The 17651-nt window shown below is 37.0% G+C and overlaps 3 protein-coding genes and 1 non-coding gene across 9 annotated transcripts; 3 read left to right on the top strand and 1 right to left on the bottom strand.

Annotated features, from left to right (window-relative positions):
- The first annotated feature begins 461 nt into the window (after positions 1-461).
- On the top strand, positions 462-2528 carry LOC122310446 (receptor-like protein EIX1). Its single transcript, XM_043124320.1, has one exon. The coding sequence runs from the start codon at positions 462-464 to the stop codon at positions 2526-2528; it is 2067 nt and encodes a 688-aa protein (XP_042980254.1).
- Positions 2529-2534: 6 nt separating this feature from the next.
- On the top strand, positions 2535-3377 carry LOC122310445 (receptor-like protein EIX2). The gene has a single exon (XM_043124319.1). It carries the CDS (start codon positions 2535-2537, stop codon positions 3375-3377), a length of 843 nt encoding a protein of 280 aa, XP_042980253.1.
- Positions 3378-4303: 926 nt separating this feature from the next.
- Positions 4304-4375, bottom strand: TRNAM-CAU. Its single transcript has one exon. It is a non-coding gene; the product is annotated as a tRNA-Met (tRNA).
- Positions 4376-8412: 4037 nt separating this feature from the next.
- On the top strand, positions 8413-12370 carry LOC122311317 (probable inactive receptor kinase At4g23740). Of its 6 annotated transcripts, none has more exons than XM_043125845.1 (5): positions 8413-8644; positions 8792-8906; positions 9161-9219; positions 9340-10639; positions 11422-12370. In XM_043125845.1, the coding sequence occupies exons 4-5, from the start codon at positions 9412-9414 to the stop codon at positions 12102-12104; spliced, it is 1911 nt and encodes a 636-aa protein (XP_042981779.1). In that variant the 5' UTR covers positions 8413-8644; positions 8792-8906; positions 9161-9219; positions 9340-9411; the 3' UTR covers positions 12105-12370. The 6 variants fall into 6 exon arrangements, with proteins under 6 accessions (XP_042981779.1, XP_042981776.1, XP_042981780.1 ...); XM_043125842.1 differs by having other exon boundaries at positions 9141-9219; XM_043125846.1 differs by lacking the exon at positions 9161-9219.
- The last annotated feature ends 5281 nt before the right edge of the window (positions 12371-17651 follow it).

The raw sequence follows: 17651 nt of genomic DNA, 5'->3' as shown, positions 1-17651 counted from the left end.
CCATCTCCCAATTTTATTTTATTTTTTTAATTTTTTTTAATTTAGTGATTAAGAAATTATTTTTTAATAATATTTTATTTTTTAAAAAATATTTAATAATATTTAAAAAATAATATAAAAAATAAAAATAAAAAACTCAAAAGATAAAAGCGGTGGGATCCACCGGGATCCTAGCACCACCCAATTACTCGGTTTCAATTTCAGAGGATCCAGTCCAAAGTCCAAACCCTGCTACAGGTTTTCATACTAGCCAACCACGCCTCCAATCCCCGTGACCACATCGTCCATCTCCTATAAACTCAGTCCTTTCAAGTTTTAAGTTGAAACAATGGAAGCTCGAAGCAATAGCCTGTCTATCTTTCCAACACTTGCGACAACCTAGTCAAAGAGGTTTCTCTTTTTTATACTGCCGTCATATCTTTTGAGATTCTATTTCCTTTCTTTGTGCAGTAGGAACGATCATGGCCAGCAAGAAGACAAGCCTTATCATGTTACTCTGGTACCATTTCCTAGCAATCACCATGCTTACCCAATATTGTCATGGAAATCCTAATGTTCTTTGCAGAAAAAAGGAAAGAGAAGCCCTTCTGACCTTCAAACAAGGTATCACAGATCCTTCAAACCGACTTTCTTCTTGGACTGGCGAAGAGTGTTGCATGTGGAATGGAATTGGTTGTGACAACATAACTGGGCATGTCATCCAGTTAAACCTCCAAAATCCATCTGATGAATCAGCGTTATATGGGAATATAAGCGATTCTCTGCTGCAATTGAAACATCTTCGATATTTAGACCTAAGTTACAATCATTTCGAGAATGATCATTTTCCAAGTTTCTTTCCTTACCTTCAAAATCTAAGATATCTGAAGTTATCAAATGCGGGAAGTTTCAGGGGTGGGAACCCGTATCAGCTGGGAAATCTCTCAAACTTGCACTATCTTGATATTCGAGGTCTTTCAGGCCTCGATATTGACAATCTCACCTGGTTGTCTCATCTTTCCTTGCTAGAATTCCTAGACATGAGTGACGTCAATCTTAACAAAGCATCTAATTGGCTACAGGTGATGAACACGCTTCCTTCTCTTACAGAGGTATACTTGTATTCATGCCGGCTTGATAACTGGGATCCTATCCCTCATGTCAATTTTTCTTCTCTTAGAGTTTTAGATCTTTCGTTCAACCGCTTTGTTTCAAAACTTGACTGGATACGTGGTCTTAGATCAATTGATACACTTGATTTAAGTTCCAGTGGCATTGATCTAGATTCGATTAATTGGTTATGCAATATAACTACTCTTAAAAGTCTCCATCTGTCATATAACCAATTTCAAGGAGTACTTCCTAGTGCCATTGGAGGCCTTTCCCAACTGTTGCATCTTATCCTGTCATTCAATAACCTTGAAGGAGTTTTACCAAAATCCTTTGCAAATCTTTGTAATCTGCAACGTTTGGATTTATCTAACAACAAGATTGGGGGAGGTTTGTCTGAAATTTTAGGAAATGCATCTGCATGTAACGTGAGGACTTTGGAGTTCATAAATTTGGCTGAGAATCAATTTTCAGGCGCTTTGCCTGATCAACTAGCGACACGTCCAACACTATCTGCTCTCTTACTTCACTCTAACTTGCTTTCTGGTCCAATTCCCATGTCTATAGGAGAAGCCCTGTCGTCATTGAGGGTATTATCCGTCTTTGACAATCAATTAAATGGAACAATTCCCGAAAGTATTGGAAAGCTTTCAAATCTTGAAGAGTTAGACATCTCTCAAAATTTTATCGGGGGTTCAGTTTCCAACATGCTTCTTTCCAACCTAACAAGATTGAAAAAACTTTCAGCCTCTTCGAATCCACTCACTTTGCAAGTAAGCTCTAATTGGGTTCCTCCCTTCCAACTTGAAACTTTGAAGTTGGGGTCATGGCCACTAGGGCCCCGTTTTCCTGCATGGCTTCAGTCACTGATCAACGGTCTTCGAGTTCTAGATTTATCGAACACAGGAATTTCAGACGTAATCCCCTCTTGGTTTTGGAACCACTCTTCCCAGTTCAATCTACTCGATCTTTCTCACAACCAAATTCGTGGAAGTATTCCAAGTTTATCTTGTGGGGGAGAAGTCTATCTTGATTCAAACAATTTTTCTGGCCCTGTCCCCAACATCTCTTCTGCAATTCGGTATTTAGATCTTTCCAGTAACTCATTCAATGGATTTTCTCCAATTTTTTGTGAAGCTGTCGGAGTAGTACATCTTCTAAGCTTTCTTGATCTGTCAACAAATCTTTTATCGGGAGAACTTCCTGACTGTTGGACGAAGTATATTTTAGAAGAGTTATACTTGGGGAACAATAACCTAACAGGAAACATACCAAGCTCCATGGGTTCTATACCCTCGCTTCTGTCGTTATCCTTGCACAAAAACAATCTGTTTGGAAATTTGTCAACCCTGCAGAACTGCACTGCTTTAGAGCTTTTAGATCTCAGTGAAAATCATTTCTCTGGTGTCTTGCCCATTTGGTTGGGGAACCGTCTATAAACTCTTATGGTTCTGGTGCTTCATTCGAATAAGTTTGGTGGTCATATTCCTCTGGAGCTTTGTCAACAAACTTCCCTTCAAATCTTGGACCTTGGAAATAACAACTTCTCAGGATCTATTCCAAGATGCTTTGGTAATTTCACCGCGATGATGAGACAAGAAGGCTACGACAGAATCTTTGATTTTGGCCCACCAAACGGAGGATACTCACAGAAAGCATTCTTGGTAACGAAGGGAATGGAGTATGAATATAGAAATACACTGCCTCTCGTCATAAGCATGGACCTCTCGAGCAACAATTTAGTTGGAGAAATCCCTGAGGAACTCACCACTCTCATCGGCCTGCGATTCTTGAACTTCTCCCACAATCAACTCCACGGAAAGATTCCAGACAAGATCAATGCCGTGAAATTATTGGAGTCTCTCGATGTCTCAATGAATCAACTCACCGGTGTAATACCTCAAAGCATGGCGAATTTAACATTCTTGAGTCAGTTAAACTTGTCGTACAATAACTTATCTGGCAGAATTCCCTCAAGTACTCAGTTACGAAGCTTCAGTGCACTGAGTTTCATAGGCAACCATGATCTTTGTGGAGCTCCACTTACAACCAGCTGCAATGGGGATGACACGCCCTTGGTGTCAACAACGAGTCCAAACGTTGAAGATGAAGGCAGCGAGGATAGCGGATGGATTGAGATGAAGTGGTTTTATATTAGCATGCCATTGGGATTTGCAGTGGGGTTTTGGGCTGTAATTGGTCCATTGGCATTCAGGAAGGATTGGAGATCTGCTTACTTCAAGTTTTTCGATGACATCAAGTATAAACTCATGTTTGGTGGTGTTTGAAATATCACTAAAAATGACAGGAGATCATCATCATGCTACACCCTTAGAATTTAATATACATGATATGGGATTGTATTAGTAATTTTATATCTGTTTGTGTTGGTTTTTTCTTGCAGGTTGATTTTCCTTGTCTTTATGATGTTTTGGAATATTGTAATTTTGAACTGGAGTCTATGGATCTTTTCTGAGGCCTGTTTTGGTCTCTCTAGAATATTTGTAAACCCCCCATATTTTTTATTGTAATTCTCTGCCAAAAGTTATGGCAATCAATAAAATTAGAGTTTCATCTCATTTAAAAAAAAAAAAAACAAAACAAAACAGAATTACACTTGCATTGAGATTATGGGTTTCTTTTGAATGGATCATATATATCAGCTCTTGATCTCTTTTTTGATCTAATATATCTGATCAACCCACAACTACTACAGATATTTTTTACACTGTAAAAGTTCTATCTTTTGGGTCTCCTAGTCCCCCATGCACTATACCCTCAGGAATGCAGATGCTACTTGTTACTCGTAAGTTGATAAACCCCTAAGCTAGCTAAAGAACAAAAGCACTCTTTTGGATATTTCTAACATATATATAAATTAAATCTTCTATACTTTTTTAGGGAAAAATAAAAAGAGGTCCCCATACTACAGGGTTTAGAGATCGAAAGTCTTAGCTATATATAATTCCGGGAAGTCTTGGATATTTGAGTGGTCCACTTCTACCCAAACTATAAGATATAGAGAAATTTAGCCCCCATTGACTCAGAGAAAAGATAGAATCGGTGTAATATGAGTGTACGTATGTGACGGTCCATCCGTCAATGCACTTCTATCCGACCCATACGACAAGTTTTAGAGACTTTAATCACCGAGTTTTAAACTATTTGACTCCTTGGCAATGAATCAAAATCAAGGAAAACTATCCAAAAACCATATCAGAGCCAGGTTTCGATCCTGGGACCTGTGGGTTATGGGCCCACCACGCTTCCGCTGCGCCACTCTGATTTTGTTGAAATTCAGATGTTACAAAATATAATTAATTCTTTCCTTTATGAACAACACTTTTTGTTGGGCTTTGAGGTTGTGGTGGTGAGTTTAGGGCCGTATACTAACGAAGAACTAATAAAGGATGCGTATGACTTTCAATATCAATTTACTAATCCCTACGAGTATTCATATAATAATAATATGCATATTATTTTGCTTTCGTTTTAAGTAAAATTGAAATTGATAAATAAATTAGTGCTCATGTGGTAAAAAAGAAACGAGATGAACAAATGTTCCCAACAGCGAGGAGAAAGGAAAAAAAAATAAAATTGAAAGGTTTGCTTGAAAATAATTTAAAAGAAAAAACAATAATAAAAACAATGCAGGGTTTGGTATGCCCAATTAACTTGGGATTGTGTTTTCTTTCTTTTTTTCCGGTCAAAGAATATGTCCTCTTTAAACCCAATTTGAGAAAATCAACCTAATCCAACTAATCTAACTATTGTGGTATAAACAGCAGAGTCACCACACCCAAATACAACGATAATGAGATAGACAATGAAATAACTACGAAAATATAAGAATCAAGCAATCACACACAATATACAGAATTTAACATAGTTCGACAATGTACCTATATACACAGAGCTGTAAGAGATTTTATTCTATTGAAAATTATAATCATATAGTGAGTTACAAAAGCACACTTTATTCACACAATCTTAACTCTCTCTCTCTCTCTCTCTCTCTCTCTCTCTCTCTCTCTCTCTCTCTCTCTCTCTCTCTCTCTCTCTCTCTCTCTCTCTCTATTTCTAGGGATTTTTTTTCCTCACGATATGCTCTCATACTTGTCTCTCATTAGTTCACTCTGAAACTATTGAATTTCATGCCAAGTGAACAAAAACATAACATATTTTTAGAAACAGCGTTGGAAACTCTAATTTGGCAAAAATTAGATTTTTCACTCAAGCAACATTTTGATCTTCTTGTAGAGATAATCATCGATCTGCCTCCTCCAAAAACTAAAATCTGTGCCATCAGACTTCTCGATTCCAATCTTCACATCTTCTCTAAATATCTTTCAGCCTCAAACTCTAATCCAAAGTTTTGATATCAATTGTTGTGGTATAAACACCAGAGTCACCACACTCATACACGACGATAATGGAACAATGAAATAATTGTCGAAACACTAGAATCAAGTAATCGCATATGACATACAGAATTTAATGTGGTTTAAAAATGTGTCTACATCCACAAAGTTACATGAAATTTTATTCCAATTAAGATTAAAACTATACAGTGAGTTACAAGAGCACACTATATTCACACAATCTCAACTCTCTCTCTAGAGCTTTTTTTTTTTTTTTCCCACAATATGCTTTCATACTTTGCCTTTGCTTAGTTCACTTTGAAACTAATGAATTTTGTACCAAGATAATAAAAATATAACATATTTATAAAAATGGCACTAGAAACTCTAATTTTGCAAAAACTGGGTTCTTTGCTCAAGTACCGTATTAAGCACTTCTCGAGCGAACAACCAATTGAACATTGACTCAAGTAGCATGTCAAGCGCTTCTGGAGTGAATACTAAGGTTTGTATTTCACTTAAACCCAATATCGTGCGGATCTTAAGTGAACAATCTACCTAATCTTTGCTCGAACTTGCTGTCACATAAATTTTGGGCAAATAATCTGTATGACCTTCGTTTGAATCCACTATCGAGTGAACGAACTCATGGATTGATATTCGCTTGAGCTAAAATCAAGTGACAGTCAAGCGAACTCTCTACTTGCAATTTTTTAACTCACAACTAGGCTTTATATGTAACCCAACACTAATCAATGCTGCAAAATCAGGAAAAAGGAATAGAATGTAATTGCAAGTGGAAATAATTATTAAAAGAAGAAAAATCCCCACCATGTTTAGATCACTAATGTCTTTGGTTTTAATTTCAATTAAGTTCTTGGTATTTTATATGTCAGATTTAGTTTACTTTTGTAAGAAATAGATCATCGTCATGTTCAAGCATGCCTCTGCAAGCACACTCAAGGAAAATTATAATTAACTTCGTTGACTTTATTCCTGAGCCATTAAGAAATAATTCATGCGGATGCAACTCACGACATTTTTTTTTTTTTGCATATTCAATAGAATCGAATTTATTTTTTAATAAGTAATAATACACGCATGATTTTTTTGATAATTTTTTATAATAATTTTTTAAAATAAAAAATACTTATAATAAATGATGTTATATTTTATAAATTATTTTATAAAAGTATCTTTATTTAAAATATAATTATATAAATAATTATAAAAAATATCATACATCTGTCATTTTCCTTCCCTGCTGCTCTGTGATAATGGCGATTGGCGACGAAATATGAACCGTAGAGATTGGTTTTTGTACACACGTGTACACCACATCAGAAGGCCCACGTTGGTTGTCGTTGTCAGATAGAAACACCGTAGGGTTGCGTGTAATAACGTTGCACGTGGTATTAGGTCCGTCTCTGTCACGTCACCTACGAGACCGTCGTTCTTGATTGGCCGAACACCCATTTATATTCGGTGGCTGTCAAATTCCAATAGATACAGGTTTGTTTACCAAACCTGCAGTTTATACATTTTTTTACATAAATTTAAATTTAAATTATTCTTTGAAAAATATGGTATTTATAAATGTAAATAAAATTTAAGATTTTCCAACTCATTTATTTTTCTTTTATTTTTTTTTAAACACGTTAGTCAAACAAGATTATTTATTTAAAATTACGATGTGAGATATAACTTAAGTAATAAGTTTTATTATTAAAAAATTATTTACTATTTAGTAATTATATGTTTAAATTATTTTTAAATTCAAACATATTATATATATTTGGAAACAAATTAAAAATATACTCTTTGAGATAAAAATGATAATTATTTAAATTTTTTAAAATTATTATTATATTTTTAAAAGTTTAAAAGTTGTTATCATTTTAAAGTTATATGGATATTTTTGTTTATTGACAATTTCTTAAAATTTGAATTATGTTTCGTATTATTTAAAAAAGAACGTTTGAGGCAAATGATATTTTTCTTTTAAAGAACCTTTTAACTTATTTAAAATTAAAATATTTTAATATGCAACACCCAAATAATTTAATTTTTTCTATTAAAAAACTTTTAATGTTATTAAAAAGTTTTTAAAATTATTTAAACACTTTTTAAAATTTATACTACAATCCCAAACAGGCGTTAGGGTTTGGTATATACTTTGACTAAGAAAAAAAAAAATTATAGCCCTTATAAAATTAAATCATCATCATCATCATGCACAATGGAATTAGCTTCCGTGTTCACTTATACCAAGATTTGAAATAAAGGTGTGAATTGTTTGACAAATGCAAACAACTTAAACAATTCCAATTTGAAAGTAGCATTTACTAATCATATAGGATTATCACTAACTACAAAGTTGAAAGTGCTGTCCTAAATCTTGTGTTTTCTTTTATTTTCATTTCATTTTTTCCGTTTGTTTATTTCAAATATCTCATCTTATTTTATTATTATAATTTTTTTAAAACTTTACACAAAATATAATAACAATTTAATTTTTTCAAATCTAAAAATAAAATTAATATTAAAAAATTAAATTATAACAATATTTTATTCAACTTTTAACAAAATATCTAATCTCATCTTATCTGAACTGTGTAATCAAACAAATCTTCTTCCCCTGACTAACATGGCATATTATCGCTACCAATCCAACATGACATTTTTTTATGAACGTCTTATTATTATCTTTTAAGACGGCATTCTCTTGATAGAACATAGATGAAAAGTAGGAAATTAATCATTAAAATTCATGTTTTTTCACCTTTTTACACTGTTGTTATTGTGCTAGAACGTTTGTTAGAAAACCTCACCCCCTCATCATGTATCATATTTTTTTATTTTTTAATAAAGTCTACTCGCTTGCTTAGACAAAAAAAAAAAAAAAAAAAAAAAAAACTATATATTCAATTACCCAACTCACTGTCTATGTAATCATCCTTTGAATCCAACTCATATTTTATTTGCAAACTACCAAACAAAATAATTTTTCCTCGAAGAAGAATAAGAACCATCAGGGGCGGAATTCTGGAGCTAATGACTAACTGCGTAGCGACCTCCTTATCTTTCTGCATCATTCTGTCCTCTTGTCTTTGTCTGTACTCTCTCTCTCTCTCTCTCTGCCTCCCCCACATGCAATCTCCTGGTCCCGCGCTACAAAGAAAATAATAGAAATGGTAAACGATTTAGCTTAACGATTTATCAACCATCAATGCCATCATCATTTGCGAGGTCCCATAGTGGATTCTCTCTGCTAATTTCTTCTGAAAGTCCATGAATGCAACTAACTGCCTTTTAATTGCTTCTGGTTTAATGCTCGGTAGAATTTCATCTTTTTGGAGAGGGCTGAACCTGGGAATATTTAGTAGGAAAGAGTGAGACAGGAGATGCTGTTTGTGCGAAGTAGCAAGTTTGGTCTCATCTGGATGGAGCCAGCAAGTAAGTTTGTGTTCTGTTTTTTTGTTTTTAAACTCTATTATGATATTTCTGTTCGAATCCTTTGTTTGTGTCATGAGAAAGTGAAAGGAAAAGCCAAAAAGGGAAATTTTGTGTCTCTTGTCTATTTTGTTGTTTGCGATAAAAATGAGAATTGAAACAAAAAGCTGTGTCGGGCTTGGTAGAGTATCTTTCCTTTGGTTCTAATAAATGGAATGTCTAAAATCTGAATTTCAGATTTCTTTATCTGAACTCAGTTTTTCCAGCTACAACCGCTTATTTTGACAAAATAGAGCATGACTGGAAATCCATACAGGTGAATCTTTTATAACTAAATTTCCATGAAATGCCTAAACTATTATTGACTATCTTATTAGAAAATTCCGAGTGTCTTTTCTTTCCGATTCTAATCCATCTTCTTTTTAAATTCGTGTAGATGTGAGAAAGTTTTGCAGACTGTTTCATTTTAACTGCAAATTTGCTTGACCAATTCGTCTGTGTAACACCGATGGAGAAGATGGACAGGAAATTCTCTCTCTTGTTCATATTCTTGTTTGGAACAATTTTCTCGCACGTTGCTACCGAACCAGTTGAGGATAAACAAGCATTGCTTGATTTTCTTCGGAACATGTCGCAATCGCACTCTCTCAATTGGACTGAGAACTATTCTGTATGTACAAACTGGACAGGAGTGTTATGTAATAATGATCATTCCAGAATCATAGAGCTCCGATTGCCAGGAGTTGGCTTACGTGGTCCAATTCCCCCAAACACTCTCAGTCGCCTATCGGCAATTCAGACTCTAAGCCTCAGATCGAATACTCTATCAGGTTCTTTCCCTTCTGATTTCTCCAATCTCTTAAACTTGGTCGCCGTTTATCTTCAACACAACAAGTTCACGGGCCCATTGCCTTTGGATTTCTCAGTTTGGAAGAATTTAACTGTCATTGATTTCTCAAACAATGGCTTTAATGGGAGTATCCCCACTTCAATTTCAAATTTGACCCATCTCATGAGGTTGAATCTTGCCAACAACTCACTTTCGGGTGAAATTCCTGATCTCGATGTTCCTAGTCTGCAGCAGTTAAATCTATCCAACAATAGGCTTGATGGAAGTGTGCCCAAAATCCTTCAGAAATTTCCGAGCTCTGCGTTCTCTGGTAACAATCTAACAACGGAAAATGCTCTTCCACCTGCTTTTCCAGTTCAGCCTCCTAATGCTCAACCACCGAAGAAAGCGAGACGACTTAGAGAACAAGCAATACTGGGAATAACAATTATTGGAATTGTTCTGTTGTTTGCAGTTATTGCCGTTGTTATGATGCTTTGCTCAAATAGAGATGGAAGTGGGGTTCCTAAGAAGCAAAAAAAGAAAGAAGTCTCTTTAAGGAAAGGGGTTTCTGGGAGCCAAGACAAGAATGAGAAGCTTACCTTCTTTGAGGGGAATAATCTTGCATTTGATTTGGAGGACTTGTTGATGTCCTCTGCTGAGGTACTTGGCAAAGGAGCATTTGGTACAACATATAAGGCGGCTCTGGAGGATGGTAATACTGTGGCGGTGAAGAGGCTTAAAGAAGTGAGTGTGGGAAAACGGGAGTTTGTGCAGCAGATGGAAGTGGTTGGGAGTATTAGGCATGAATATGTAGTCGCGCTAAGGGCATATTACCATTCGAAGGATGAGAAGCTTGTGGTGTATGATTACCATGGTCAAGGGAGCGTATCGGCAATGTTACATGGTATGTTGAACCCTTCTTCTTCTTCCCCTGTTCAGTAGCATTAGACCTTAAATTCATGCTAATCCCCTGGCGCAGAAAAGGCACTTATAGATTGTCAAGAATGGTTGCTGTTGTGTTACTTCTCTCTGTGGACTGTTTTCAGCCTATAAAGCCTGATCTTTTTTTAGTTACATTAAAGTCGGATATTGTATGAAGACTAGCTGTTCTAAATTACTGTATGTCGGTGTCGGTTATGACCATTAAAAAATAAAAAAGAATAGAAAAATAAGGTAAAACTATATGGAGCAACTGATACGGAGTGATACCATTTTTGGGGTCAGATTCTTAGAAGCACCCGCCCAGCTAGGAAGTCCTATTTTCTTGGGTGAAATCTCATTTCAACTTTGAAATTAGGGAAACCACATTGTACATAATGTGGTTTTACATAATGCCCAATGCTTTTACATAAGGAAAATGATAGTCTAACCACTCAAGCTCCCGTTGGGAGCTATCACTAGCATTTTTATTTTTTTTTACTTAGTGACTAAAAAAGTATTTTTTTAATGATGTTGTGAATTTTTTTTTAAAAAAAGACTAATTAAAGTGTTAAAAAAATACATCTAAAAAAAAAAAAAAATACTATGATAACTAACGATAGCTCCTAACGGGAGCTGGGAGTGGTGGATGTAGCCCCATCCTTTACATAATGCCCAACAACAAAATTGTATAAAACCTACCGTGACCCTTACAGTTCCAAAATAAGTTTCATTCTTTGGCAAATCATATGTTTGCAATTGTTGCAGGTAAAAGAGGAGAGGACGGCCGGACTCCATTAGACTGGGACACCCGGCTCAGAATTGCAATCGGTGCAGCAAGAGGCATCGCTCATATCCACACAAAAAATGGTGGGAACAAACTTGTCCATGGAAATATAAAAGCCTCCAACACTTTCCTCAACTCCCAAGGATATGGTTGTGTGTCTGATCTCGGTTTAGCAGCATTGATGAGCCCCGTGTCTCTGCCAATGCGGGCTGCAGGATATCGAGCCCCAGAAGTAACAGACACCCGGAAATCATCCCATGCATCTGATGTCTACAGCTTTGGTGTGCTGCTGCTTGAGCTTCTCACAGGAAAGTCGCCTGTACATAACACAGGTGGCCATGAGGTTGTTCACTTAGTCAGGTGGGTGAATTCTGTGGTTAGGGAAGAGTGGACAGCGGAAGTGTTTGATGTAGAGCTTTTGAGGTATCCTAATATAGAGGAGGAAATGGTAGAGATGTTACAAATAGGATTGACTTGCGTTACTAAAATGCCAGAGGATAGACCAAACATGCAGGATGTAGTGAAACTAGTGGAAGAAATTCGTCGAGTGAACAAAGGAAAGCGACCATCAGCCGATCAGAAGTCAGAAATCTCAACCCCATCACCTGTTATAGCTGATATAGGATCCTCCTCTGTCATGGGATCCTCCATGGTTACCCCTTGAGATTCTCTAGTCCTAGCAAATTTTATGATTTTCACATTGAGATTTAATTGAAATTGAGTTGGGCAAATGCCTTTGGTTATTGAGATTGTTTGTGTATCGAGGAGCGTTCAGAAACATGCATAAATAAGGTTATCAACTCCATGGGAAGTGAGCCTCCAGAACTTAATATACATAAGTTTCTTATTGTACTTTTTTGTCGTACATTCTTGGGTTATGTGACTGCAATTTCTTCAACCAAAATTGTTTATTGGAATTCTTTTCCTCCAGATCAGATTTCTGCCAATGCATTGTCTTGATTATTATGGGCCGATCAGTTTAGTTTTCAAGATGCTGACCAAAAAGGGAAAGACATGACAAACATACAAGCGCAGGCAGAATGTCTAGCTGCAAACATCCTTTCAGATAAATTTCAAAATTCTATATAATCCCATTCAATACATCGACATGAACTGCTGCAAGTATTAAAATAAAATAAAATCAAAGTATCCCTTCTTTTGCAAAGGATAAACGTAAGATATTTCAATTCAGAATAAGAAAAATATTTCTCAATTGAGCTGAACTTGATGCTCAGCACAACCTCGACATGCAATGGCTAAAGAATGCTTCATCTTTACATTAGTGTCAATCCCCAGAAGAGTGTACAAAAATGTGATGGCATAAGAATGAAGTGCAACTCGTTTTTTCACAAGAACTCGAGGGAACACCACTGAAATTTACATATATAAAAGAGCTTCAGGAACACTAACACTCGTGAAAACCAGTGTAACCAAAAACCAAAATGTTTAAATATCGTCTGACTAGAGTAGTTTTTCTCTTAGTGCAGAAGTCTTTTCTTTACTGATAGTATCACAGACCCTCAACTTCCTCAAATTGTACTTCCTTCACCAGTTCAGCAGCTTCATGATGTCAAAGATAAGATGAAACTCTATGTGAATGACCGAATTATCTGGCCTTGAGATTTCTCTTTATTATATAAACTATGCCACCGAATACTATACATGGAAAGTCAATTATATACAACAAACGGTGCCTAACATTCCTCCATAATTCTCTTAATACAGTGCCTAATATTATTCCTCGTTGACAGCCCCCCTCAAATTGATGCTCGTAAATCAACAAGCATCAATTTGTTACTTAAGAAGCAATGTCGATGACGAGTGAGAGCCTTGGTGAAGATATCAGCGATTTGAAATTCAGTAGAAATATGTGGAAGAGTGATAACACGAGTGTCAAATGCTTCACGGATAGAGTGACAATTGACTTCAATATGCTTCGTGCGCTCATGATAGAGAGGATTGGTCGTGATCTGAATAGCACTTGTATTATCGGCATGTAGAAGTGTGGGATCGGTCTCTGAAAAATCTAGCTCATCAAGCATACCTCGAAGCCAAATAATTTCAGAACAAGCTAAAGACATCGCCCGGTATTCCGATTCCGTAGAAGACTTAGAAGCTCTATCTTGCTTCTTACTCTTCCAAGAGATCAATGCATTACCTAAGAACACACACCAACCAGTGATGGAGTGTCGTGTATCTGCACAACCAGCCTAATCAACATCGCAATATGCAGCAAGACTAGTAGAGTTGCTAGCCGGGAAGAATAAACCATGGGCAGAAGTGCCCTAAACATAGCGTATGATCCTACGGACAGCAGCCAAATGAAGATGATGAGGAGCCTGAAGAAATTGACTGACTTGCTGTACAGCAAAAGAAATGTCTGGTCTAGTAATGGTGAGATAAACAAGGCTATCCACCAACTTTCGATATAATCGAGGGTCAACAAGTAAGTCACCCTCCTTTTTGCAAAGCTTGACATTTAATTCCATAGGTGTATCAACAGAAGTAGCTTCCTGTAGGCCAGCTGTAGTCACCAAGTCACCAGCATACTTATGTTGATTGAGTGAAATACCAGAAGGACTACGATGCACTTCAAGACCAAGAAAATATGTGAGAGATCCAAGATCTTTCATATGAAAGGACTCTAAGAGATGAGTTTTGAGCTGGCCGAGTAGGACAGAATCGGAACCAGTGATCACAATATCATCAACATAAACTAAAAGAACAACAATACCCATGTCTGATTTTCGAAGAAACAATGAAGTATCATACTTGCTTTGCTTGAATGAAAATTATAATAAAGTTGTACGAAATTTATCAAACCAAGCCCTTGGAGTTTGCTTGAGACCATAAAGGGAGCGACGAAGCTTACACACATGTGAAGTCAGAGAGGTGAACAATCCCTGAGGTGGCTTCATGTAAATACACTCTTTAAGATCACCGTGAAGGAAAACATTCTTAACATCCATCTGATGTAGTGGCCAATCATTGGAAGCAGCAAGAGCTAGAATCAGACGAACAGTAGTCATCTTAGCCACAGGAGCAAAGGTCTCTTCATAATTGACACCATATTTTTGATTATTCCCAAGTGCAACAAGTCGAGCTTTGTAACGTTCCAAACGTCCATCAGATTGGACTTTGACTGAATAAACCCATTTGCAACCCAGAGGAACAATGGTAGGAGGACATGGCTCAATGTCCCAGGTGTGATTGGCCTCTAAAGCAGCAATTTCTTCTTACATAGCTTGTCGCCAACAATCTTGCTTGACAGCATGTGAGTAGCATGTGAGAATATCAAAATTGGATAATGTAGCAGTAAGAGCAGAAGCAAACCATCCATACCTATCTGGAGGTACTAACACTCGAGAAGAGCGACGTGCCAAGTGCTCTGAGGGTGTTGCAACTGATTGGTCCTGGAGCATGGTAAGAGCAGATATCGATGGAGCCACCGGAAGAGACTGTGGGTGGGAGCGTCTCGTATACACAAAACCTAGTCTAAAGCGAGAACTGACGGGATGACGATCTGAGAATGACTGTTCAAAGGAGGGGAGAATCACAGTAGAAGAGGATGACACAGAAGACACAGGAAAGAAATGTTGATTTTCAAATAAAATAACATTTCTAGAAATCCGTATACAATGTAAAGTATGATCATAACACATAAATCCCTTTTGACACACATTATATCCCAAGAAAGCACATCGGACAGATTGAGCAGATAATTTATGTCGCTCATAAGGAGGCAAATGCACAAAACATACACAACCAAATGTACGAAGGTTATCATAACTAGGTTGCGTAGCAAATAAGCGGAAATAGGGAGACTCCATATTTAAGACTTGAGAAGGCAAACGATTAATCAGATAAGTAGTTGTTTTCAGAGCCTCGACCCAAAATATGGATGGAACAGAAGATTCTAACAAGAGAGTACGTACCACATCAAGGAGATGACGATTTTTACGTTCGGCTACTCCATTTTGTTGAGGAGTAGAGGAACATGAACGTTGATGAATAATACCCTTAGAAGCCAAGAATGTTTGAAACTTAGTAGACAAATATTCACCACCGGAATCTGTGTGTAATGTCTTAATAGAAGCAGAAAATTGATTGTCAACATATGCTAAAAATTCAGTAAAAATAAGAAAGACCTCAGATTTAGAGCGAAGAAAGTAAACCCAAGTAAATCTGCTATGATCATCAATAAAAGTCACATAGTATTTAAACTTTTCATGTGAAGGAACAGAGAAGGTCCCCAAATATTACTATGGATAAGATCAAAGCAGTGAGATACTCTACTAGCATGCAAAGGAAAGGGAAGAGTTTTGCTTTTACCAAGTTTGCAAGAATCACATTCAAGAGATAAAGAAGAACGATTTTTATTACTAAGTAAACCAGAGTTCAATACATGAGATAAGATTTGAGTATGAGGATGACCTAAACGACGATGTCATACCATACTAAGATCTGAAACATTATTACAAGCAAAAAACTTAATAGAAGAAACTGGAGAGAAATTGGGGACAGACAAAAATAGTGGAAACAAGCGCCTCACTTTAGGTCCCTTCGCAATCGGCTCCGCCGTTACCTGGTCCTGCACAACACAACCATCACCAGAAAAATTAACAGCACAATTATTATCAACTAATTGGCCAACAGAAATAAGATTCGTAGAAAGCTGAGGAGCAAGAAACACATCAGTGAGCTTTGAAAAGGCATACAGCAGCTATGGACAAAGAGCTGCCATTGGCATTCTGAATAGCAGATTGACCAACGTAAGGCCAGACATGGCATAAAGCAGTGGGATTATTAGTCATGTGATTGGAGGCCCCCGAGTCCACGTACCAGAGTTTAGTAGAATTGTTACCTTGGAACCCCATTGCTGATAAGGCCGAAATGAGCATCTGTTGTACCATGTCGGGGGTGCAGTAGTTCATTGCAGGAGGTGCAAAATCAGAGGATGCATCGGAAGGAGAGCCATGTGTTGTGTGAGGAATAGTAACCGAAATCTGAAATGCTTGGGCCGGACGAAGCTGAGGGCGAGTACGACACTCTTTGATAATGTGACCTTTCTTCTTGCAATAAGAGCAAAATTTCTTAGAACAATTGGCAGCAATATGCCCATATGCCTTGCAGTAGAAACGCTGCAAGTTTTTAGAATTTATAGGTGGTCCTCGTCCATGGGCAGCATAAGCTACAGTAGTCATCCCAGAACTGCCATGAGATTGCTCTAAAATAGCTTGAGTATTAAGACGTTGTTTTTCACGAAATAACTCTCCAAAACAAATATCAAGAGATGGAACAGGAGATCTGTTCAGTAAAGAGGAGCGAACAGATTCATATTTCGAACGTAGCTTCATAAGAAACTGATCACGGCGGCTAGTCGCATGAAGAGTCTGAATAGTGCAAAGAGAGGCATCGAGAACATCCGCTGTAACCAAATCAACATATTCATGCCAAAGGGTCAGAAAAGCCGAGTAGTAGTCCTGGATAGAAAGACTATCCTGTTGAAACATAGCAATCACATGTTCTAACTAAAAGCGACGAGCATAATTATTCTGATGATAAACCCTTTTCAAGTAAGCCCACATAGATTGAGCGGAGTGATGGGGTCGCAAGTTGATGACAATATGAGGCTCCACTGAACCAAGAAGCCAAGACATGATGCGTGCATCAAGCACAGCCCATGACGGAGAAGACCTGTCATCCGGAGATTTTTCAGAAGCAGAGGGTTTGGCAACATTCGTGCCATCAATATGACCCGAAAGATCTTTTCCCTTCAGAAAGAGTTCAAACTGAAATGCCCATGTAGAATAATTGTTGCCCATAAACTTGATACACACATGTGCAGAATCCATAGAAAAAAATTAGAGCCAACCCGTGAAGAAAGAGACCCACGTGAAGGAAGAAAAAAAATATTACTTGAGCTGCCCAAAAGAACTCTCAACACGTGAAGACCAAAAAATAAATAAATAAATGTGCCGAAAAACACCGAGAGGAAGATGCACCGAGAAAAATACCGAAAGAAAAAATATTTGGAGAAGGTGTCATCTCACAGATTCATCAGAGAGCACCAAAACAGCCAAAAAACAAAGAACACCAAACCACTAGAAATTTTCGAACACCAAAAATTCGGAGAAGTGCTCGTTCGTGCGCTCCGTAGCTGCCGAGAAATACCCAGAAAAAATGAGATCACGTTGTTGAGCTCTCGTGT

Source organism: Carya illinoinensis, chromosome 5, assembly GCF_018687715.1.
Source record: "Carya illinoinensis cultivar Pawnee chromosome 5, C.illinoinensisPawnee_v1, whole genome shotgun sequence".
Classification (NCBI taxonomy): Eukaryota; Viridiplantae; Streptophyta; class Magnoliopsida; order Fagales; family Juglandaceae; genus Carya; species Carya illinoinensis.
This window is presented reverse-complemented; position numbering and strand designations above follow the sequence as displayed.